The 25,879-nt window shown below is 41.5% G+C and overlaps 1 protein-coding gene and 1 long non-coding RNA gene across 7 annotated transcripts in view; one reads left to right on the top strand and one right to left on the bottom strand.

The window, feature by feature from the left end:
• EPC2 (enhancer of polycomb homolog 2) overlaps positions 1–25,879 on the bottom strand; it is a 93,941-nt gene that overhangs the window by 49,589 nt on the left and 18,473 nt on the right. For 4 of the 6 annotated variants that reach the window (XM_045032848.1, XM_045032849.1, XM_045032845.1 and 1 more), the window contains exon 2: positions 6,187–6,346. In XM_045032848.1, coding sequence (XP_044888783.1) covers positions 6,187–6,346 — 160 coding nt within the window. Of the gene's footprint in view, positions 1–6,186; positions 6,347–19,231; positions 19,251–23,462; positions 23,554–25,879 lie in introns of those variants that run through there. The other 2 variants (XM_045032846.1, XM_045032851.1) reach the window with 2 other exon arrangements.
• LOC123378734 lies at positions 15,560–22,449 on the top strand. Its single transcript, XR_006582719.1, has 3 exons — positions 15,560–15,616; positions 19,171–19,365; positions 22,022–22,449. It is a non-coding gene; the product is annotated as an uncharacterized LOC123378734 (long non-coding RNA).

Genomic DNA, 25,879 nt, shown 5'->3' with positions numbered 1-25,879 from the left:
CAGCCCCAGAGCTGCAGCTGCTTTGGAGGCTGGGGGAAGAGCAGCGTGGCAAGAAGCGGAGAGACTCTGGCCCCACCTCTTCCCTTCTGTGTCTGCTGGCTGTGCTGCCTCTCCTTGCTCCCTCTGTTGGGGGGAAGGGGCTGTGTCTCACGTCTCCCTCTCTATACCCATTCATAAGCCGACCCCCTTCTCTGGTGCATCCCTTTTTTACAAAATCAGCTTATGAATGAGTATATACAGTAATTGTTTGATTCATTATCTTTCCAGGTACCAAGGTTAAGCTGACTGGTCTATAATTACCTAGGGTATCCTTACTCCCCTTTTTACAGATAAGTACTATATTTGCCTTTTTCCAATCCTTTGGGGTCTCTCCTCAAATAATTTCTAATGGTTCGAAGATCTCTTAAGCCAGTTCTTTAAGTAACCTAGGATGTATTTCATCATGGTATGCTGACCTGAAGGCATCTAACTTATTCTTTCCGTATTTCAGCCTCAGATCCTATCCTATTAACAATGATGTTCCCTATGTAGTCATACAATCACTGCTACCTTTTTTGGTGACACCTTAGCCATTATGGCATTTTCTGTTACTGTCTTTCCCTCTTAATCCAGTAATGGGCCTAACCTCTCCTTGGTCTTCCTCTTGCTTCTCACGTATTTGTAAAATGCGTTCTTGTTACCTTTTATATTCCTAGCTAGTTTAATCTCGTTTTGTGCCTTGGCCTTTTTAATTTTGACCTTACATGCTTGTGTTGTTTTTTTATATTCATCCTTCATAATCTGACCTAGTTTCTACTTTTTGTATGACTCTTTTTTGAGGTTCAGGTCATTGAAGATTTCCTGATTGAGCCAAGGTGGTCTCATCATTTTTCCTATCTTTCCTACACACTGGGATAGTTTGCTCTTGTGCCCCAAATAATGTCTCTAAAAAACTACCAGCTCTCCTAAACTCTTTTTTCGCTTAAATTTACTTCCCATGAGATCTTACCTACCAGTTCTCCAAGTTTGCTCAAGTCTGCCTTCTTGAAGTCCATTTTCTTTATTCTGCTGTTTTCTCTCCTATCATTCCTTAGAGTCATGAACACTATCATTACATGATCACTTTCATCCAAGCGCCTTCTACCTTCAGATTCTCAACTAGTTCCTCTCTGTCAGAATCAAATCCAGAATAGCCTCTCCCTAGTCACCTTCTGTAATAAAAAGATGTCTCCAATATGTTCCAAGAACTTCTTGGATAATCTGTGCCCTGCTGTATTATTTTCGCAATAGATGTCAGGGTAGCTGAAGTAGGTAATCCACTTCCTAGACAGAAACAGTAGCTAGGTTGATGGAATAATTCTTTTATCAACCTAGCACTGTCTACACTGGGGGTTAGGTCAACTTAACTATGTCACTCAGGGATGTGGATTTTTCAACAGGGTGGTTAATGGAGATGGATGGTAGGGAAGGGAAGCGGTTGGTGCTCAGGTGAGGGAGGCATGGCACCCTCAGCCTTGCCTATGCACCGAACCCCGCTGCACCCCACAGTTCTGCCAGTGCACCCCAACACTGCATGAAAGCTAATAGTAAGTATTGGAAGAACATTAATTGGGAAATTGGAGAGTTCGTGGCTGACTGGAAACGATGTACTGTATGGCAGTGAAACATTACTAGCTCTGAAACCTCAGTGTTTCTCAGAGATGGGATACATTTATTGGACAGGGGTCTAACTGCCAGTCCTTTGGAATGGAAACTCACGCCAACCCTGCCACAAACAGCCCCTCCAACCATTGTGAAACAAAACCAGGAACACTATTTCTCTGTAATACAGCTGTCTTTCACTCCAGGTACTACATGCAAGTCGATTATAGGAGGGGAGGTATAAGAGAATAATGGCAACAGAAACACTGTATACCAGAGAGTGAAGATTTCAAAGAAATTTGTCACTTGCTTGGTGGGGTGAGGTGTGAGTACAATAGTGGGGATGAGGCCAGCTTGGAGGAAGGACAAGGTGAATGGGTCAAAGGCATGTCTGGGGAGGTCTGAAAGCAAAGCGAGTGGAGTGCTTGTGTGCAAGGGGAGAGAGGAGTGGCATTGGCAGAGTTTGCTAATTGCAAGATATTATATGGACACCTGCCTAAATGATTACTAACTCCAAACAACAACATATCTAGTCCTGTTCAAAAAACTCATAAATTCAATGGCAAAAAAGTATGTTAATGCACAGTTAAGATTGCTTGGTGCTATATCTTCCCACTGCAGAACGCTGAGTTTGCACAAAACTCAAACTTCTGAAAAATCAGGAAATGCAGACTTACGGTTGCCGTAACTCTGTCCTCTTTCAGCAATGTCCCAATATGTTTCATTAACGCATACCCTTTACTCTGCCAACCCCTAAGCTGCTGAAATGTACCATCTCTTCACCTTCTACAACCTATTTACTCTCACCCACAAGGTTCCATCTAACACTATTAAAGGACAAAAGGAAAAAGAAAGGTTTCCCAGCCACCTTCTTTTTATCCTCTTTGAGCAATGCTTCAATATGCACATACTCACACTATCCCTTCTCACTACAAGATTCGGATCCTGGCATACACTCACATACTTAACCAAATCCACAGAAAATTTTTATACATATGGTATTCTAAGAGTCACTTTGCAACCTTTTACAACTCCTTTACCCTGAGGATACATCTACGTTTGAGCTGGGAGGTCTGACTCCCAGCTAACATAGATGTACCGATGCTAGCTCTGCTCGAGCTAGCACACTAAAAAACAGCAGCGTAGCCAGAGCAGCGAAGGCAGTGATTTGAGCTATCCTCCCGAGTATATGCCCAGTGGAGTCCAGGAGGTTTGTACTCTGGCAACTAGCAAAAGCCCCCACTCATGCTACTCCAGTGCTATACTGATATTTTTAGCATACTAGCTCAAGCAAAGCTTGTGTGCGTGTGTGTGTGTGTGTGTATATATATATGTCTATGCATTTGGGAATAACGCCTCTTAGCTCAAAGGTAGATATCTCAACCTATGTGTTCACTTAACCATCATTAAAGCATCAGAATTATTTCATTTCACCTCACTACTGACAATATCCTTTGTAATAAAAGCCCCACCACTGGCAATCTCCACAATGCTGTATAGAAATTATGAATACTACATCCTAAAAGACACCTATTTCCTTTCCTCATACATGAGAGGGTGCAAAACATAGAACTCCTCATATCACAACCATAGCTCTGTCACACTCCTCAAAGTAATCCACAGATCTCACAAACACACCTCTACCAAGCAGAGCTAACTACTGTCAGCACCATTTAGTTCAGCAACACCTGATACTGACCACATTTGTTTTAGCTGGAGTGCATGCAGATAATAAATGCTCAGGCTGCTCTCATACCCCAGCTCACTATGGACAAAATCCTTTGTAATAAAATCTCTGTGCCCTAATTATATAAATGTGCATAACTCTGCACTGAAATGATGCATGCTGGATCCCGAAGGTACACATGCAGCTGTTCCCTTTGCTCACATACAAAAGGAAACCTAGATCCACACATGTCCTCATCTCACAAACACACCTTTAGCAAACAGGTCCAATTACTACCTCTCCCATTTAGTGCTGGTAACCCTAACACACTGACTACACCTGTAGTGTATGCACATAATTCCCACTGGCTATTGAAAACTCCAAAGGAAAAGTGGCATGGGCAATCTCTTTTTCCCCCTCCTCCTCCTCCTGTTTGTTCTTTAATAGTGTTATGTGGAATCCTGCGGGTGAGAGAAAATACTTTGTAAAAGGAGGTGGCACATTTCAGCAGCCAGGGCATTGGCAGAATAAAACTGTGTGTATTAACAGGGCATGTTGGTGCACTGCCTAGCTTTCAAAAGTTTGAGTTTTGCTCAACTCAGCATTCTGCAAGGAGACAACATACCACCAAACAACCTTAACTCTACATTAACATAGTTTTTTACCACTGATTCTCTTTTACATTTAGACCCAGTATACACTTAAAACTTGAATCAACAGACATAACTACAGCGCTCATGGGCGTGAAAATCCACATCTCTGAATCACATAGCTATGTCGACCTAACCTCCAGTATAGATGCAGATAAGTCAACAGAAGAATGCTTCTGTCAATAAGCTGCTGTTGCTCAGGGAGGTAGAGTTCCCACAGCAACAAAAAAACCACACACTTTCATGCTGTATTCTGCATCTACACTACAGGATTACAGAGATGTAGCTACAGTGCCCGTAGACTAGACATGACCTTAGTCTGTTCATCCTATCCAAACTAAGTCACAGCCCAAGATTTATTAAACCATAATTCACTATCATAAGAGCAATTGTAATATGAATGGATTTCTACTTAAAATAAAAATATTAATTGGTTAATGTTGATACATTTAAAGAATCATAGAAAAATTAACTTTGATTCTCTTTTGTGAACTGCTTGCTGACAGTGTAAACCATATGGATCTGAGTAGCAGCCCCTTGCAATAAGGATAGTCTATGAACAGTTTTTCTACCAATATAACTATTTTGGTAAGGCATGTGATTTGATTTTATTTTATTTTATTTAAAAAAAATAATTTTATTGATACTATTTCCTTTGGTTGCTTCCTCACACTACTAACATCATCTCTGTCTTATCCAAAAGGGAGCTTCAGCCAACTCACTGTCATACAACTCCCAATTTTGGAAAAATACTAAGAAAGACAAGAAAATACACCACCCAGACATTCAAATAAGTCTGTCTCCATCTATATCCATAGACAGCTCAATGACACCTTGTAAACAACAGATTCATGGAGGCTGAAACATCTTCAAAGAATAAACACAAAGAATCAATAGAGCATCTATATCTGGCACAGGATGCAGATCAACAAAATCAACATAGCATGTATCATAAACAAGCCTAACAAATGGAGTCAAAGAGATCAGAGGACTCCTGTATTATCCAAGATACTTCAACGTAACTTTGCCAATAAATCCTTCCAATTTTTTTTTATTATTTTTTTAAATAAAAAGAGGGTCAGGGTGATAACCAGCAAGGAGGTCAGTGGCGAGAAAGGATTTCTTGAGTATGGACTTAATCAACCATTTGAAAAGTGCTTGGTTTCTTGCCTTCCCAGAAAGGCATTGATAATTTCCACCAATAAGTAGAGCCAGTGTCTTACCACAAGATTTTATTATTATTTTGATTTATTTGTAGTGTGGTAGTGACAAGGAGCCCCAGTCACAGACTAGCACCCCACTGTACTAACTGTTGTACAAACACAAAACCTAAAAATGGTCTATGCCCAAAGAGTTTACAATAATACGACAAGTGGGATGAATCCAGTTTACAAGCTGGCAACCTAAATACCTCAGAGAACATGACTATTCAAAAACAAAGCAAACAGTGACCTTATGTTTGTTTCCCCCTAAAATGCATCTATTACCACACAGGCAGTCAATCCCATCCAAATCAGGGCAGTCTCAGGTATGACAAATTGAAAATTCTTTGCAGTAATAAATATGCGATTCTACATTTTTGCAAAACCTACACATATTCACCAAAATTACCTATAGCCCAGAATACTTCTGCAAGTTAGAACTTCACATACACTACAGTGAAGAGCCCATTTTTTACCTCCAACACAATCTCAGCATAAAGTTTTAAAAACTTTTCATGCTACAATCAGGTGACCAGATACAGTGATTTCCACTACAGATATTCTCCTATTTAATCTATCTTCTTGCTAAGGTGATCTGCGAATAGAGATAAAGGGCACTCAGGAACCACAGCATCAAAAACCGATGACAAAAAACAATCATCACAGACAACTTTTAGTATGGCTCCTTCAGTTATTCCATCTCAGAGTTAGGAAATCAAATGGATTCTATGATGGTGTGATCAACACAACAGATAACTAGTAGGATTTGGCCTCTGGTTACTGTCTATCTTAAACACATACAAAAGGTCAATATGGGAATCCACAAGTCAGCCCTACAAATAATACTTTCCTCTCTCCCTAAATCCCCAAATCCTCCTGGCTACTTCAAAGAAGAAACAAGGACTTAGCTACTTTAACTATTACCAGGTTTTTTTGGGGGGTCCTTCCACCTATCCTATGAATACTTTTATAATTTTGCCTCTGCAATCATTAAGAATTTTCCCAAGTTAACTTAAAGGAAGACAGAACAACATATCCATGAACTTACGTTGAATGTGAATGAACTGCTTTGGCTGTTTAAACTCTCCTTTGTACAGGCGATTGTAATAGTTGACATTGCTCTCTGCCTCAGGAACTGGGATAACCATGCTCTCTTTCTTTTCTCTAAAGACTTGCTGTGCCGAAATAGCTCGTTGTAAATGGTGTTCCTGAAAGAAGAAAAGTTTAGAATTTATTTATATGGCAGTATTTATTTTTTTAAAATAGAAAAATTTGATAAAGTTAGTCCATTTTCCTAGCAATAGTGTTCTAAAGTGTCATGGAAAAGACCCTAGTAAAAATTTTTTTGGGTTTTTTTTTTTTTGGCGCTTCCGGGCCAGCAGGGACAGTAATGGGAGAGAAAGAGTCCTCTACATTTAACACTAAGTCATAGGCAAATTCAGCTGTTGACAGGTTCCACATAAGGAAAAAAAAATCTCAAGCCTCCATTAATGATATGGGGGACTCTAGATGGAGGAAAAAAAAATCTAAGCATACCCACAAACCTTTTTTTTAAATACAAAAAACAGACATTAGGTGTTCCAAGTTAAACAAAATAATCTAAAAGGTGAGTATAGAAAGTATCATGGCTCAAAATCAACAACGTATGCACATTAATTCTTTATAGTATGGGAAGCCCATGGTTCAAATCAAGATCATGAATGAACTTAATCCACTGCCAAATGCAAAATAATACCATGTTTTTATTTAAGATTGATGCACCAGCCAGTTTTCAGAATGGAGAGAGAGGGCAACAAAAAATGATTAAGGGTATGGAACAGCTTCCATATAAGGAAAGATTAAAAAGACTGGGACCATTAAGCTTGGAAAGAGACTAAGGGGAGATATGACAGAGGTCTATAAAATCATGAATGGTGTGGAGAAAGTGAATAAGGAAGTGTTATTTATCCTTTCACATAACACAAGAACCAGGGGTCACCTAATGAAATTAATAGGCAGCAGGTTTAAAACAAACAAAAGGAAGTACTTCTTCACACAACACACAGTTAACCTGTGGAATTTGTTGCCAGGAGAGTTTGTGAAGGCCAAAACTCTATAAGTGCGTTCTAAAAAGAATTAGGTAAGTTCATGGAGTAAAGGTCCATCAATGGCTATTAGCCAAGATGGTCAGGGATGCAATCCCATGCGCTGGCTGTCCCTAAGACTCTGACTGCTAGATGTTAGGACTAGACGACAGGGGTTGGATCATTTGATAATTGCCATGCTCTGTTCATTCCCTCTGGGGCACCTGGCATTGGCCACTGTTGGAAGACAGGTTACTGGGCTAGATGGACCATTGGTCTGACCCAGTATGGCCATTATGTTGTTCATGTGTTACCTGCTTCTGTTTTTAGGGTGTTTTTTTTTTAAAATACTATAATAGGCAAAAGTAACAGGCACATATTTCCCCACAGAAGAACACACAGAATATTTGTGGAACTCCAGTTCTTCAAATATGCAACAGTATTCATTATACTTTGTATTCTTACCCTACTGGAGACAGAATAACCACACAAGTCACAGGAAGTATGAATTACATTATCCCTTCATTAGGTTATCAGAATTCTTTAGCATCCATATATCTTTCTAGTTATTTTGGTGCAAATCCAACCACACATGTGGATTAGCATAGGATAATTGTGATTTTTCTCCTTCAATGGATTTTGTAAAACGTTCACACTATAATCCATGAGACAAAGAAAGAAAGCTGCTAGAAAACATAATATACAATTATATTTGCAGTGTAACTTTGCTTCAATAATTTTTTATGCAACCAAGGCTGGAAAAATGTATGAAACCTACTAATCAGAGATTAAACCTCCTAGCAATAAAAGGTACATGGTGAACCCCACTAGCAAGACCCAGAGAAAATACCAGATGAACAGTTCCCACACACCAGATTTGCAGCTGCTGGGAATGGAGAGGATCACATACTACGGTCCTGCCATGGAACCTTCTTGGGGGCTTCATCTTTCATATCAGGCTAATAGGATTATGATAAACTTGAAGCCAAATTCTCTCTTGCTGCCATAAGGAAATTTTTCATCTCTCTGCCTCCACCACTGCTTTGCTATAAGGGGTTCAGATTCGCTATTCTATCTATTCCCTCACACTCCTGGCTATTGGAAGAAGGGGTAAATGGAAAAAATCCCCTATTACTCTCGTCCCTTCCCAGCATCTGAGGTTTGGGTGGTCTTCCCTCCCACGAATAACTCCAATGTGTCTCTTGTGCTCATAATTTCAGCAAGAAGCGACACTGTGAAAATGACAATTATACATCTATGAAGAAGCATTTTATTCTTTTAAATTTCATTTGATGCAGGTTGGCAGACGCAAGAAAAGTATGCCGCATTGGTTTATATTTGGTAAACTCTCTAAACAACCAAAAGGAATAGAGGTTTCTCTTTTTAATTCTGCAAAAATCAGTTTTCATTCATCTGCCTTTACTTGTTGAAACAATGGATATTTCAAAACATGCATATTTATTTAATAAATATTTTATTTTTAATTCAAGTTATTTCAGCAATGGGAAGGAAGTATCCACTACTAAAACAAACTGCAATGGCAAAACTACAGACTTCACAAACTCTAGAAAAGGAGCACTAGGCATCTCCAACAGAAATAAAGTCAAAATGAATCGATTAATCAGGCTCCCAAGACTTAAGTGCAATGCTGTAACTCAGCCCAAAGAGTGTACATTCAAATATCTGGTGTGTTTTTCTGAAATTATTACATCTTGTGAATGTCTAACACTTCATCATGTAAGTCTCTTTTTAAAAATAAAGACGAACAAGGCTATTTTGAGCAATTTAACTAAGAAAATTAAGTTATTCAGTTCGTTTCTAGATTTCTTGCTACCTGTCAAACAGCCCCAGAGTGGTCCCTAATTGATACCAATACAACACATCAAGTGGACCAGAAGACTGATCTACAACTGAGGTGGGAAAATACCAAGTTTTTTTCTGCCATTCCTTGTCCTCAGATAGGCCACTGAAACTACGATTCCTGCAGGACATGCCCTTATTTTACTTCTTCAAAATCTTCTTTGTCCAGACCACTATTTTAATTGTCAGCACACCTTGAAGAATGTATCTCTCTCCTTACCTGGCTGTTATAACTCCTGTTTCCCTAAACATACTTAGAGAGGACTTTTTGTTTTAATTTATATGGATTGCAACATGCATCAATATCAAATCTGGACCAAGTGAGAAGATCAATACAGGAGACCATCACTGTCAAACTACATTAAAAATTTCACTGAAGTTTGGGAAGTAGAAGATTGGATAGTAAAGAAACTGTCTAGCTCTCCTCCTAGATGGGCATCCTATGCCTCACTTAGGTATCTGGGGCAAAAATTGGTCCTGTTAGTGAAGGCAGGGGGCTGGACTCGATGATCTTTCAAGGTCCCTTCCAGTTCTAGGAGGTTGGTTGGTAACCTGGTGCCTAATCCCAAATGCTTGATGAAGTAGCAAAGGTATTAAATTGCTCTTTATGGAGAATCTGTGACCTTGGGAGTTTCTTATTGCACACACAGCTTTGAAGTAGGCCTGGGATGATAGGATGACCACACACAGTCAGATTCAGGGTTTAAATTATAGTAACAGGCACCTTGAGAAACCCTAGTTTTCAAGGATTCCATGCGCTGATCTTATTCCGATTGAGTCCACTTCATCTGTAATCCAAGATTACAACTTTCTTGATGTACTAACACCACCGATGCAGCCATTACTATCTTTCCTGCACTGTGAAGTAACAAGGATCTTACTGCAAGGTGGTAATGGCACCATCCCATTTTATGGCCTAGCACAGCTTCCAGAAACCACTTGTTTGATTGACATGTGAATTTCTATTCAGACCTTAATTGGATTTCTAGTCATTCCCAAGGCACTTGCTTTTCCCTCCTGCACTTAACTTCCTATGCTAACATTTCATACTTTATTAGATTAATTAGATTTGGCAACTTTTCCTCTGAGATTTTGTTCTAATACATTTAGTTAAATTCTCTTGCACCTTTTTTCAGTAAACAAACTCCACGGTGTCAAAGACTGGCTCAATCTGTGCAATACGAATGTGCAAGGGCATCCGTGGTCAAACTTTATCATGCAAAGAAATTCCTGTTGCTTTTTCAATTTGACATTTTATCTAAAGTAACAATAAATTTCTATTAAAAGGACTATAAAATAGATGCTGAATAAAGTGCTCTGAAATCCTTATAGGCAACAAGCCTCAAGCTATCTTAGAAGTGCCATACCAGGGATTAAATCACTTACATTTTAAAAACAAACTTTTTGAAAATAAGATAAGTAACCTAATTTGTATAGAAAGTAAGGAATAAAAATGTACTGATTGATGAAGAGATAGAGAAATTTGATCTGTTTGAAAGGGAAGGCATATAACAATTGAAATTCAGGAAACCTTTTGCTCTAGAAATATTTCTATATTTTATTTAATAATGGAAATTAAAAACACATTTTCTTCACAATCTTAAGAAATACTACAAATAAGAAATAAAGTATACAAAGAGAGTTTATAAAAACTGAGAGGTAATTAAGGATTTCGGGCATTACTCTAGTCTGAATGAAAATAAACAAACATGAATTCTCAACTATAACCAAAAAACCAGTACTGAAACATACTATGATTTTCTGAAACAACTGTTCTTTATTTCAAGGGTCACAGACTAAGCAACAGGCTATCAAAATCTTCTAAAGATTCAAAACTTAATGAAAAAAAATCTATACAAGCTAAATGTTAATTCCTACAACTGAAATTCTGTTTGCTATATTAAAGACTTTCATATTAGACTTGATCTACTAAAAGGGATACAGCAAACTTGAAATATGATCAGTTTTCAAAAGGGAGTTAAAAGTAGTCTTGGACATACCAAGACTAAGTAGTCTTCAGTATATTGCATAAGATATCCATTTTTTGTGGTTTTACAAATCAGAATATCATATTTTTACAAAGTATTTATCTCCCCTGTTGGTGTATGAAAGGTCCATACAAACAACTAACTGAATTACTATTAAGACAAAACAGTGAAACTGAAAATGCAAGTGCTGCCAAATGAATAAAGGAAGAAACTAAAAGGTAGAGACTTTTTCCCCATTTCTAATGTCTCAAAAAATTCAGACAAATGTGATTTATACTGATATATCACTTTAACGCTAAAAACAAAAACTGAATGTTCAAATCAAAAATAGCTGAGTTTAATACAAATTATTCTTGCAGTTTAAGCATATTTTGTAATATTCAAATGAATCACAATTTTCCTATGTGAGAGTTAAATATATATGTAAATATTTAATTAAGCAATTAGTGTAGATTTAATTCATAGCATTAAAATACAGTCACAACACTGACGGAAGATTACAAATACAGCTCAGGGTCATTCACTTCAGTTACTAAAATAGAAATATTGATGGTACACACGCAGATCAGACTTTTCTAAAAAATAAATTGCAATGGAAGAGTAAGAGATCTAATTTGATATAATCTTCACATTGAGAGGAAAGGTAGGTAAGAACAACTATTACCACAATTATCATCAAAAAGTGAAAACAGGTTAAATAAGGATATTCTGTTATCTATTCATCCTATAAATAATTAATTGGCACATAAAAACTGTTCAACAGGAGTTAATTACATACAAGTAATTTAAAGGTAAAAAATATTATAGGAATGTTGAAATTATCCCAAAAGGGTATTTTACAGACCCAAGAAATTTTAGCAGGTAAGAAATTAGCTTCTCTGTGGTATGTCTTCACTAGCAATGTGAAAGTGCTGCCGCGGCAGCACTTTAACATGGCTGTGTAGTTGTGGCACTGGCGCTGGGAAAGCTCTCCCAGCACTGTAAAAAAACCACCCCCACGAGGGGAGTAGCTACCAGCGCTGAAAGGCCTTGTCTAAACTGCTACTTTACAGTGCTGAAACTTGTAGCACTCAGGGGGGTGTTTTTTCACATCCCTAAGGGAGAAAGTTGCAGCGCTGTAAAGTGGCAGTGTAGACAAGGCCTCACAGGTCACCATAGTACTTCCCCAAAACTCTACAGAGAATTCCAAGGCAGATTTATCTAATCAGATGAAATCTCTTCCAGGCCCACTCAGAGGTAAACAGTAGTCTGCTCTATTTCCAAACCAAAACAAAAGTAAGAGAAGGAAAAAGAGGGAATCCATAAAAAAGGTTACTACACTAAAGCCTGGATGTCCTTCTGTGTGAACACTATATCTACTGAATTTAGGACATTAAAGTTATAGGTTGAGATTTTCAAACCTGATTTGGGGACTTAGATTCACAACTCCAATTCAACTTTAATGGGTGTTGTGTCAAATTCCCTTGTCAACTCTAAAAATCTCAACCACAGATTTTAAAGAAAGTGTGTAGAACACTGCAGTAACACCTCTGCACAACATTAACAAGATCCCTAATAGTTATGGAATGCAATGACAACCTTGGTCAAGTGGTCTTCAATCTTTTCAGGGCTAGGCCAATTTGCTTTTTTACAGATTTTCAAGATGCAAACACGAATCTATTTGACAATTATTGAAAAGTCAATTTTAGTAAATCGCATTTCTGGTCTTCAAAAAAAACAGAAAAGGAACACCTTTTGTTTTCTCCTGTGGTTAGTCCATCCATTCTGTAATTGCACTGAATAAGTGCCTTGTGACTACATTCATCTGCTCAGCCAGTCTTGCTATTTGGTTGATCTTTTTTTTTTTTTTACAATATGGAAGGCTACAGTGGAGACTGGATTCCTCTCTGTCCAGCAGGATATGACAGTTTCTCTTAGGAAGGCCTTGATTTGTGCTCCCCTAATTTATGCAGACAAATTCTCTCTTTTGGAAAGAACATACTTCCCGTGCCTGCATTATTTTCCCACCCTAAAAGTATCTATCACTTCATGTTTTATAGAAGACCTGTCGGAATTCTCTGTGTGGAAAGAGCATAACTATAGTATTTCCATCAGCACCATACAGACCCTCTGCACTGGCCCAAGTGAACTACTAGCTAGGATTCTCCACCCCAAGAGATTTGGTCTCCCTTAGAATTCCAATAGAGAGAACTGACTGAAATAAGAAAGTCGGATATAGGACAGGAAGCATGCTTGAAAGTTCTCTCTTAATAGCTAAAAAGCTTTGGGTTGGGGGGGGTGGGGAGATAATCTTAAAGTTTAATGACTTGGTTTGTTTTCTGAAAGGCAAGTGTTTTCGTGCATTAAAGTATCATAAATATAACTAATGTTTTTCAAGGGACCTAGGAAAAAAATTTCCCCTAGGATTTTAAGGGATTGAGGTCCCTTCTTGATATTTGGTCCTTTAAAAGGTAATACACCTCTACTCTATAAGGCTGTCCTCAGGAGACAAAAAAATCTTACTGCATTATAGGTGAAATCGCATTACATCAAACTTGCTTTGATCCGCCCGAGTGTGCAGCCCTGCCCCCCCCAGAAGCACTGCTTTACTGCATTATATGCAAATTCATGTTATATCAGGCCGCGTTATATCAGGGTAGAGGTGTATTAGATATACAGGTACATGGAGGATAGTCCAAACAACAAGAAATGGATTTAAAAGATTTCAACTCAATTTGGATAGAGAGTTGCCAGCATCCAAGATCCTCCTTCATGAAAGGATTAGATTGGTTTAAAAAAACTCTGATCTAGATGTCTCTTACTGGTAGAAGCCAGAGAAAGACTGGTGGCAATGACCATGGCTCCTGCCTCAAGGGTGAGAAAGGACTGGTGGAAATAGTCCTTAGTTTCACTTCTGGACTCACCATATTGTTCAAGTATAATTAGCCCATTTCAGAAGGCCTTAGGAGGGAAAACTCAACCATTTCTACTGCTACTGACTGTTCATGTGGACCATCACTATCTAGAGCAGTGGTTCTCAAAGCCGGTCTGCTGCTTGTCTGGGAAAGCCCCTGGCAGGCCGGACCGGGTTTGTTTACCTGCCGCATCCGCAGGTTCGGCCAATCACAGCTCCCATTGGCCGCGGTTCGCCGCTCCAGGCAAATGGGGGCTGCGGGAAAGACAGCCAACACATCCCTCAGCCCGGGCTGCTTCCACTGGCCTGAAGCGGTGAACCACAGCCAATGGGAGCCGCGATTGGCCAAACCTGCAGACGCGGCAGGTAAACAAACCGGCCCAGCCCGCCAGGGGCTTTCCCTGAATAAGCAGCGGACCAGCTTTTGAGATCCACTGATCTAGAGGGTACCGGAAAAAGTGGCCTTGGCTACACAGAAGAACCACCACCTCAGGAGAATCAAAAGAGCTAGGCATTTGGGGCAACCTTTTTTTTCTTTCAGTCCTATTTTTACTGCTAGAGAATGGCTAAAGGGAAGAAATATTTTGTCAATGGCAACATGAGCTATGCCATTCTGTTGCATAACTCAGCAGAACATCAACAGTAAGGTGGCAGAGGAGTGTTAGAATAAGCTATGCCACTCCAATCCACTCCCTGTGTATGTAACAAAGCTACTGGCTGTTCAGTCATTCACTGCAGGTGCAGGCAAGGAGCTGAATGCTACTAATAGAGAATAAAGATTTAGAAAAACCTTCGGCACTAAGGGTATATGCCCAATGTATTACACTTCATTTAAAATTGCAAGATTCCTTGGGAAAATGCATCAGCCAACCACAATAATCTACTCTCTTGTGCAGGGGTGAAAGTAACTTATAGGACTTATCGGTACTGCCCGAGTCCTGAGGGGGCGTGGCCTCATCCGGAAGAGACGTGGCCTCTCAAGATTTAAAGGCCCTGGGGAATCAGCTGTGGCTGGGAGACCCAGAGCCTTTAAATCAACCAGGGGCTCCCAGCTGCAGAGGTGGCTGGGAGCCCCCCGGGGCTTAGGGGCAAATTAAAGGGCCCGGGGCTCTGGCCGCCAGGGGGAACCCTGAGCTTTGCGGGGCTGGGGCAGGGATTTAAAGGGCCCAGAGCGCCTGCTGCTGAGGGAAGCACGGAGCCCTTTAAATCCTGGCCCCAGTCCGGCTGCCAGAGCCGTGGCCGGGATTCAAAGGGCTCTGGGCTGCCCGCAGCTGCAGGGAGCTTTGAGCCCGTTAAATCCCTGCCCCACCCCAGCCGCCGGAGCCGCGGCCGGGATTTAAAGGGCTCTGGGCTACCCACAGCAGCGGGGAGCTCTGAGCCCTTTAAATCTCAGCTGTGGCCGGGATTTGAAGGGCTCAGGGCTGCCTGCAGCTGTGGGCAGCCCAAACCCCTTTCAATCTCCACCAAGAAAGTCGATGTAGTCCAGCACGGTGTACTGGCACTTGCTTTCACCTCTGGCTTACTTTCACCTCTGACTGTATGTATGTGTATGAATGTGTCACAAACAATGCAGCTGCAGCCTGCCACCGACCAGCAGCGACCCCAGCAACCGGCCCCTGTGGGCTGCTGCCTGCAGAGAGCCAGCAGGTGCCGCTGGGCTGGGTCTGCCAAGGAGTAAGTAACCAAGGCAAAAACCACAGCCAGCCAGCCGGGGGAGAGAGGAAGAAGTCAGGGGTGAATGAAGGACAACTGGAATAACCTTCATGAAATATACAAGATATTTAGAGAAAAATTTGTCAATTTCAGCCTCTGCACTCTGCAGGCAGGACAAAACAAAGAGATCTGAGATTGCACCCGATGTCCTAAGGACATTTCAGGTGTCTAAATCAATATATAAAGAGGGTGGATTGGAATGAAAACTACTATTTCTTTCAAAGGAGGCACAATAATTTCCCTGAATATTCAGTTTTCCCTTCCAATCCCTTTGTGGTTTTGTATATGGGGGCTATTTGCTTCCCCTGTGAATCTTTAGTTGCTTTAGCAAAATTGCTTTGCCCAAAATAAACCCTAATCATCATGACACATCTTTCCACCATGTTCTCCATGTTTTTTGTGTTTTTTTTTAAACAGTAACATTTCAAAGAGGATCTGCAAGCAGTTTGGACATCACAACCATGATCCTCTGCTGGGGAGGGAATGGGATAGATTAGAACTTGGAAACGGTTCCTGATTTTGATTGTGTTTAGGAGATCCTCTCATTCCGGGGGGCAGAAAAGAACTGCCCCTGCCATGGTCACACACACCCAACAACAACTAGGAATGAAATTAACAAGGATGCCAGAAACGGCTCCTAACTCTGGGCACTGAACTGCACAGGGAACAGCTGAGTTTAAACTGTTCTTTTGCAGGCAGCAGCAGCAGGCATCTCAGCCAGTGTCCCTACTGCAAGCTAGAGCCTAGAGGAGAACCCCTGCTTGGCGGGGGGGGGGGAAATGCAGAGCCTTGTCTGGAGCCTGGCTGGAGGAGGGGGAGGGAGGAGCCGAGAAGCCAATGTGATAGTGAGTTTTCCCCTTCCACCTGCTTTTATTAGCTCTGGATTTAAGCTGTGCAGTCAAATGCTTGTATTTGTTGTGTATATTAGTATTGGAGAGATCCCCTCATCCCCAAGGCAGAAAAGAATTACCCCTGCCATGGTCAAACACACCCTCCCCTCGACCCCCTCCCTCCAGCTACTGTGAGTGAAATTAACAAGGATGCCAGAAACCTAACCCTGGGGGCTGAACCATCAGGGAACAGCTGAGTTTAAACTATTCTTATGCAGGGAGCAGGCTTCTCTCTCCCTCCCTCAGTCAGTCCCATACCTCTGCTCTTGTGTCTGCTTTTTTTGGGGGGGGGGGGGGGGGGGGCCAAGGGGAGAAAGAGAGACAAGATGGGGACAGAAGAGAAGAAACATACTCTTTGCCAATGGGAGAGAGCTCTCTCAATGCCATAATTAAACCACAGGAGGCAGTAGCTATATAGGTGGAATAGCACTCCCGCCGATAAGGCTGTCCACACCGGTGTTTCTGTCAGTATAATTTTTGTCACTAAGAGGTGTTTTTTCCCACACCCCTGAGCGACATAAGTTATACCGACAAAAGTGCTAGTGTAAACATGCCCTTAGGGCCATTAGCTTCAACATAGCTGTGACTATTTACACCAGCTGAGGATTTGCCACTAGGGAATAACCATCCAAAACACAGAAATCCAGCAGAATGAAGAAAAAGCTGTATTTTCAGGAGTAAATGTGAAGAAGCAATTGGAGTGATAATTAGGGCCCTACTAAAGTCATGGTCCATTTTGGACAATTTCACGGTCATAGGATTTTTAAAATAGTAAATTTCATGATTTCAGTTATTTAAATCTGAAATTTCACAGTGTTGTAATTGTAGGGGTCCTGACCCAAAAAGGAGTTGTGAGGGGGTTGCAAGGTTATTGTAGGGGGAGGTTGCGGCACTGCTATCCTTACTTCTGCGCTACTGCTGGCAGCAGTGCTACTTTCAGAGCTGGGCGCCCAGCCAACAGCCACCTCTCTCCAGCCACCCGCCTCTGAAGGCAGCACAGAAGTAAGGGTAGCAATACTGCAACCCCCTAAAATAACCTTGTGACCCCCCCCCCCGCAACTGTCTCTTGGATCAGGACCCCCAATTAGAGAAATGCTAGTCTCCCTCATGAAATCTATATAGTATAGGGTAAAAGCACACACAAGTCCAGATTTCACCAGGAGGAGGGGAGGGGCACCAGATTTCATGGTCCATGATGTGTTTTTTGTGGCCATGAATTTGGTAGGGCTCTAGCAATAATGGACACCAAATTAAAAACATGAGTGTGCAAAACAATGTGACAGCAAATTCATCATACAGAGGCATTTACAAAGCAGAGAGACAGTAGTCCCTCTCTTTGTGGCTTTGGTACAACCACATCTGGAGTAGTGTGCTGAATTTCAGGAATCAAACAGCCAGAAAGATAAATTGGAAGGACTTCAAAGAAAAGTAGTAAAACTGATAAGAAGCTGAAGGAATTGAATTATAAGGAAAAATGAAGAGAGTAGGACATACATGCTCACGGCATGACTGGAGCAGGAGGGAGCAAGAGAACATAATTAATATTTGACCAACATAAACATGAACATTTAGATGGGCATAATGAGATAAAGTTAAGGGAGGAAAAATTTGCTGTTCATCATGAAAAACTTTCAAGAACTATATTTAGCAAACTGGAAAATAGCCTCTCAAGGTAGAAATCCTAATGATTGTCAACAGTGATAGAACACTAGAAAACACACTGCTGGGGAAAATTCTATAGTAGTAGAAAGATGGGCTGGACGTTGTATAAAGTATGCCAAATTTGAGCCAAAAGAACAGTTAGTTCCTTAATCACAAGCAGCACAATTCTGCCCTCACAGAGATGCAACTTTTGTTAACTGAGGAAGATAGTCCTCTTTCCTCTTCAATTTTTGGTTTTCTTTAAGAGCAGATGACTCTATCAGATGACCTATTATATCCACCTTTATTATACTTTAGACAGGCAGTTTTAAACAGAGAGCTATTTATGCTCCAGAAGCCTAAAGCTCTTTCACTCTCTGCCAGCTCTCTTGTCAGCTTACTTCTGGCAAAAGCAGATATAGGAAAAGGGCAGATATAATGAAGTTGTCTCTCTTTTTATTTTACATGGTTAGGCATCCTGTCAGTGTATATGCATTCATTACATATTCCCACAGATTTCAATGGGACTTGCACCTGTGTAAGTGAGGGAAGAATTTAACTCAAGATTTTTACCCTGGAATTGCTGACTTTGTACTCAACTTTATACCAACGCTGCTGAATATGAGTACCGTATTTTTGGTTACAGCCCTCAGTAACAATATAATATGGTTTTTACAAATTAAATAATTAAAATATCTGCTCTGAATACCATTTTAAATTTTGTGAAGCAACAGGAGCACAAGATTTGGCACTGTACGATCCCCTCTTCTCCCCCTTAAAAGTCAACTTGTCTGAGGAATCTCTTTCCATGGTTTCATTAAGATTAAAGACAAGGAAGCTTTAGTACATATGTTTGGGAAGCCCCAGTGTACTGAGGTAAGGATTTAAACTGGGCACAGAGAATCAGATTTTCAAATAGTTTCTTAAACTTTCACCATAGAATTAACCCTCAGCTTGAGTTAATCCTGTGTTCTCGTTCAACAGCACTTTCCTGACAATACCAGCAGTTAGATAGAATCACACAAACCTATCTATTTAAACCTACATTGCCAGTACCAACCGGAAATCATAATGCACAAGTGAACTGAAGGGTCATTTCTTCTGCTGTGAAGATGCTTTGCAAGTGGAAGACTGAAACCACTGGAAGACAAGAGAATGGTTGTTGATAACAGGATTGAGGTCTGGGAAAAGGGGATAAATGCTATGTGCTTGGGAGGAGAACAAGATGCAATGAAATAAAACCTCCCTCCTTGTGAGAGTTTGGAGGGGGGGGGGGAAGGAGTGGAGAAAGCTCTTACAAATAGACAAAACTGGAATTCAAAATCCTGTGAAGGATTGTCATTACCACATAAATTTTAAAAGTCAATGTACAAAGCAGTGTTACGCTGGCTAGTGTTTGCCAAGCTTCAGCAACATATGCAATTTCAGAACACTGTATATACAAACTAAATGGGAAAAAAAATTGTTAATACAAAGTTAAGGTTGCACAGCGAGATCACATGTCCTTCCAAAACAGAAAGTAGTGCAAAACTCAAAACTTCTGAAAACCAGAAAATATGGTATTAATATAAATGCTCACACATTTTCTGCCCCCTCCCCCTGCAGCTGGGAACAGCCACTGGGAATTATCTGCATGCACTCCAGCTGCATTCACTGTGTTAGGTGTAGCTGTACTGAATGGTGGAGGAATACATAAGAGCAGCTTAGAAGAGTTGTGATTAGGATACAGATGCTCCCCGACTTACACAAGCCTTCTGTTCCAGAACACCTTGCATAAGTCAAATTTTGCATAAGTCAGGGACGTATACCCGACAATTACGTGGGAAAAAAACGCTTACAGAACTTTTTCCGTAAGTGCGGGCTTGCATAACCCGGGGAACATCTGTATAAGGTGATCTGGGTCTGAGTCCCCACCATGCCTGTTACCAAAGGAAGATAATCCAGCAGAAGATATTACCTCACCTGCCTTGTCTCATAAAAGAAAGAGGTGCAGCAGTACCTGGAGGTTCCAGTCTGCATCATTTCAATACAAAATTGTGTAAATCATGTTAGTAGGAGGGCATTGGGGTCCTTTTGCCATGGGTATTGTCAGTAGAGTGGAGGGATATGAGAACAATCTGTAAATTTAATAATGGGTAGGGGAAAGTATAGGTTTAGACAGTATTCTGTGTGCAAGTGTGCAGGGGTTGTACAAGGGTATGAAGTGGTTGTTAAATTTTACAACTATGGTATTTGGTTAGGGGAGCAGCTTCAGTGTTTGAGAGTAGGGCAAGTGCAGGTAGCACCTGTCCATTACATTGAAAAGGGAGAGTGTAAGTGTGTGTGTGATGGGCACCGTGGAGCATCGCTCAAAGAGGGTAGAATTAAGACTTCATGGATGTTTATATTAACTCTGTATTTCCTGGTTTTCAGAAGTACAAACTATCACAGTGCAATCTTAACTCTACTTTAACTATTTTTTTTTGGCATTTAATTTCCTAGCTTTCTAAAACAGAAATGTTTGTGGGTAGGAGTTAATGGTCATTCAGGCAGTTGTAGTTCTCACCTAGGTTTGCAGCAATAATCAAGAGAGCTAGCTTCTTTTTTTTTTTTTTTTTTTTTTTTAATATCAGTACATTTCAAATGGATTTTACATCACTGTCCCCATTTTAGAGATGAAAAACTGAGGCACTGAGAAGTGAAATGACTTGCCTAGGGTCAACTCTAAGAAGAGTCCCAGACAAGTGGTCTTTCCTGGCATCTATGTGATTCCTCAGTGCTCCTATCCCTCCAATACATTTTGTTATAGCAGTATGCGGATGATAGTCATGCTTTGAAATGGGTAGCTGCTAACATTGCCAGTGAGAGAAATCTCACCCATGGTCTATGTCCCAAAATGATGATAGTTTTATTAGATGGATGTTACAGTAACTTTAATCGTATGAGAGAAGATTGCTGTGTCACTTTCCTTCTCTACCCCCCTACAACATAAAGCCCCTCCTGACAACATTTCCAGCTCTCCCTCCCCTTTCATTAAGCCATTAGTTGGCACCATAGAGAAGCACTAAAGGTAAGAAGTTAGTCCTTGCTGTCTCCTACTCTATGCTGCTGTGTTCACATACCACAGGCAGCAGCTTACTAGGCTGCACGATACCTTGGTTATGTAGCCCTAGCTGTTCACTGAGCTAGCCCCTCACTCCCACCTCCAGCTGGGAATGCTGCTGCTACTTCAGCCAGGTTTACCCAGTCTATCCACTCCCCTACCCACTCTGGCCCACCCCCACATCCCACACAGGGGATAACGTGTATAACCATTTATTTTACAGATTTACATGCCCGGAAACCTTTGGAACTCCAGCAGCTGCTGTGTTCTCTATGCCTTTGTTAGCCTCATAAATAAGATGTCACCACTGCCTGTGGAAAATTGTGTCTGTATTCAGTGCCACTGCCCTGTACTCATGGCTTCATGCAACTAAGCAATTCCCTCCTCATTTCCCTCACCCCTGGTGGGCCATACTCACCTGGCTGGAGCTATGAATGGCACCGTGCCTCCAAAGCAGGAGAGTCAATAAACCTGTCTTGTTTAAAACTTTAGGGGATAGCTCAGTGGTTTGAGCATTGGCCTGCTAAACCCAGGGTTGTGAATTCAATCCTTGAGGGGGCCATTTAGGGATCTGGGGCAAAAATCTGTCTGGGGATTGGTCCTGCTTTGAGCAGGGGGTTGGATTAGGTGACCTCCTGGAGGTCCCTTCCAACCCTGATATTCTATGAACTTCTAAGCAAAGGGAGTTCTGAATCTTTATTTTTGCTTTCCATTGTGACTATACTGACTTTGTAACCTCTGTTTTATCTGTAGCTACTGCGATTGCTGCCTTGAGGGGTTCCCCCTCCACACTCACAGAACACCTGAGCCGGATGAGGAGGTGGAAGAAAAGAACTCCGGATGATATATTCAGTGAGGTCCTGCAAGACAGTGCTGAATCAGAGGGCTTGGAGGATGAATACTGCAGACTGTATGGAGAAGGAAAAAGCAGACAAAGAGGGAGATGCACCAGGATATAATGGGGCTTCTCCAGCAGCAAACACATATGCTGCAGACTCTTGTGGACCTACAAGTTCAACAATCCTCAGTTCGCCTATCTTGCAGTTCATGGAGAACTCCAGTATAGTACCTCCCTACATGAGCCCCTCAACATTCCACACAGCATCAGGGGCCACATCCCTACCGCTACCACTCCACCTCAGGGAACATTAAGGAAAACCACAGCTTCACATACATCAACACAGGTCACTGTATGTGCAGCTAAAATGGAAATGAATGCTCTTTAAGCTCCATTCCATAAATATGTTAAGGCTTTCATGTATTTGCTTTTAATTTGCACAGAATTTTTTGAAGTGTTTTTGTTACTCAAACTGTTGTTTGGAAGATAATTAATCTTTATTAGTTCCCAACATATACTGCAGAATGCCTGCTGATACGCACCCACTTACTTGTTAGTGTACACTTTGACACAACTCAGGATCATTGACTAACAGTGTAATAATCGAAGATTTACAGCAAGGACTATAAAATTAATAGATGCACTGTCAGTGTTATATTCATAGATGTGCACACAATTCCTAACAGCCCCCAAACTGTAGGGCCAGGGTACAGTATGCCACAACGCATTACTGTGGCTCGCTGTTAAAGTGCTCTTTCAAAGCCTCCCTGAACCATATAGCATCGCACTGAGCTCCTCTGATAGCCCTTATATGTGGCTGTTCAAACTGAAAAGACAGCTGCTACACCTCTGCCCTCAATCACGGCAGCAATTTTCCCTCCTTTGCTTCACAGATCTTATGCAGGACACAGCAAGCACTAAAACCATTCGGGATATTTTTCTCACTGAGATCCAGTCTGGTGAGTATACAACGCCAGTGCCCCTCCAATCTACCAAAAGCACATTCAACTGTCATTCTGCACCTGCTGAGCCAGTAGCTGAATCTTCCCTTGGTGCTGCCAAGGTGACCTGTGTTCAGCTTCACGAGCCAGGGAAATAAGGGGCAGGCTGGGTCCCCCACAATCGCTATTGGCATTTCAACATTACCAATGGTAATCTGTTGGTCAGGAAAGGAAGTCCCTATTAGTATCTTTCTGAATAGTCCTGTGCTCTTAAAGATGCAAGTGTCATGCATCTTCCCTGACAGATGATGGTGAAATGTCCCCAGTAATCCACTAGTGCTTGCATAACCATAGAAAAATAGCCCTTTCTGTTGATGTACTCTCTGACAGAGTGGTTTAGTGCCAAAACACGTACATGCTTGCCATCTCTTCCTCCATCGCAGTTCAGGAACTCCACTGATGCAAATATATCCATTGTGTCTTGAACACTGCCAAGAGTCACAGTCCTAAATAAGAGGAGACAATTAATGGTCCTACATGCTTCCATGACAACTCCAAAATGATTTCCCACTGATCAGCAGCAATCTGGTATTAGAAGCTTCTGTAGTGCGATCACCACTCGCTTCTCCACTACAAGTGCGACTCTCAGTTTGGTGTCCCTGTGCTGGAAGGCTGAGGCAAGCATGGAACACAGATACAGGAATGAGGCCTTGAACATCTGAAAGTTCTGCAGACACTGCTCATCCTTCCATGCCTGCATTAAAATGCGATCCAACCAGTCAGTGCTTGTTTCTCAGGCCCAGAAGTGGTGCTCCACATCTGCATCTGCTTCATGAATGCCAACAACAACAACCACCATCTTGAATTGGTTCTCACTCTGACTCACAGCAATTTGACCTCCAAGAAATAGTCACACAACCATAGAATCGTAGGACTGGATGTCAAGAGATCATCTAATCCAGTCTCCTGTACTCATGGCAGCACTAAATATGATCTAGACCATCCCTGACAGGTGTTTGTCTAACATGCTCTTAAAAATAGCCAGTGATGGAGATTCCACAATGTCCCTAGGCAATTTTATTTCAGTGCTTAATCACCCTGACAGTTAGGGCTTTTCCTAATGTCCAACCTAAACTGCTCTTAGTTCAATTTAAGCTCATTGCTTCTTGTCCTATCCTCAGAGGTTAAGAACAGCAGCTTTTCTCCCTTCTCCTTGTAACCACCTTTCATATACTTAAACTGTTATGATGTCCGCTCTCAGTCTTCTTCAAGCTAAAGAAACCCAATTTTTTCAATCTTCCCTCATGGGTCATACGTTCTAGATCTTTAATCCTTTTGTTGCTCTTCTCTGGACTTTCTCCAATTTCCCAACATCTTTCCTGAAATATGGCACCCAGAACTGGACACAATACTCCAGTTGAGGCTTAATCAGCGCAGAACAGAGCGGAAAAATTATTTCTCATGTCTTGCTTACAGCACTCCTGCTAATACATCCCAGAAGGATTTTGTTGGTTTTTTTGCAACAGTGTTACACCATTGACTCATATTTAGTTTGTGATCCACTATGACCCCCGGATCCCTTTCTGCAGTACTCTTTCCTAGGCAGTCATTTCAGTATGTAACTGATTGTTCCTTCCTAAGTGGAGTACTTTGCATTTGTCCTTATTGAATTTCATCCTATTTACTTCAGACCATTTCTCCAGTTTGTCTAGACCATTTTGAATTATAATCCTATCCTCCAAAGCACTTGCAATCCCTCCCAGCTTGGTATCGTTCACAAACTTTGTAAATGTTCTCTCTATGCCATTATCTAAATCACTGATGAAGATATTGAATAGAACTGAACCCAGAACTGATCCCTGCGGGACCCCACGAGATATGCCCTTCTAGCATGACTGTGAACCATGGATAACTACTCTCTGTGAATGATTTTCCAAACAGTTATGCACCCATCTCATAATAGCTGTATCTAGATTGTATTTTCCTAGTTTGTTTAAGAGACGGTCACGTAAGACAGTATCAAAAGCCTTACTAAAGTCAAGCTATACCACAACTAACGCTTCCCCCCTATACACAAGGCTTATTACCATAGCAAAGAAAGCTATCATGTTCCCTGAGGCTCTGTAAAAACCAGTGAATTGTTCATCCCGTGCAATGCTCATGACAATAGTGCAGAGCTGTGCAGGCTCCATGCTTCTGCCAGAGATGGCAAACAGCAACAAGTTCCACTCAGGTTTGTGGGAATTTCAAAATAGGTGCAAAAATTTTGGGACAGAGGTGGTATTATGTGGTGCAGAAAGCTGCACAATGGGAACTTGACCCTGCAGTCCCAGTCACCTCTGCATGACTTGTTTCTGCCTCACCACATTTGCCAAAACTTCCCAAATGACAGTGCACTGGATGGGCAGTTGTATGCTGTGCATCGCAACCAGTGCTCCTAGTGAGTACGCACAGCACTGAAGTAAGGAGTCAAGTATGCATACACACAAGCGATATTCTACCTGTGACAGCTTTATGCTGACAAAATTTGTAGGATAAACATGCTCCCAGACAATCCCAGGGTTAGGATGTGGGACTCACATAGGCAAACTGCCTCCAGGCTCACATATGGCTCTCTTGAGGCTCTCCTGAGGGGAGCAAGGAAGGGGGGCCATACCCTTGTAGACTGGCTGTGGCTCCCCGGATCATTGCACACACATGGGATGGGAATGTGAGGCTGACAAGCACCCCTGCAGCATTGTTCCACAACCCATCGCCACTAACCCTCACGTCTCCCTTCCCGCATCCCTCCCACCCCCTCCTACCCCCCTAATCCTCCAACCACGCTTCCTC

Source organism: Mauremys mutica, chromosome 10 (genome assembly GCF_020497125.1).
Source record: "Mauremys mutica isolate MM-2020 ecotype Southern chromosome 10, ASM2049712v1, whole genome shotgun sequence".
NCBI lineage: Eukaryota > Metazoa > Chordata > Testudines > Geoemydidae > Mauremys > Mauremys mutica.
Note: the sequence above shows the minus strand (reverse complement) of the source record. Positions and strands in the feature narration are given on the sequence as shown.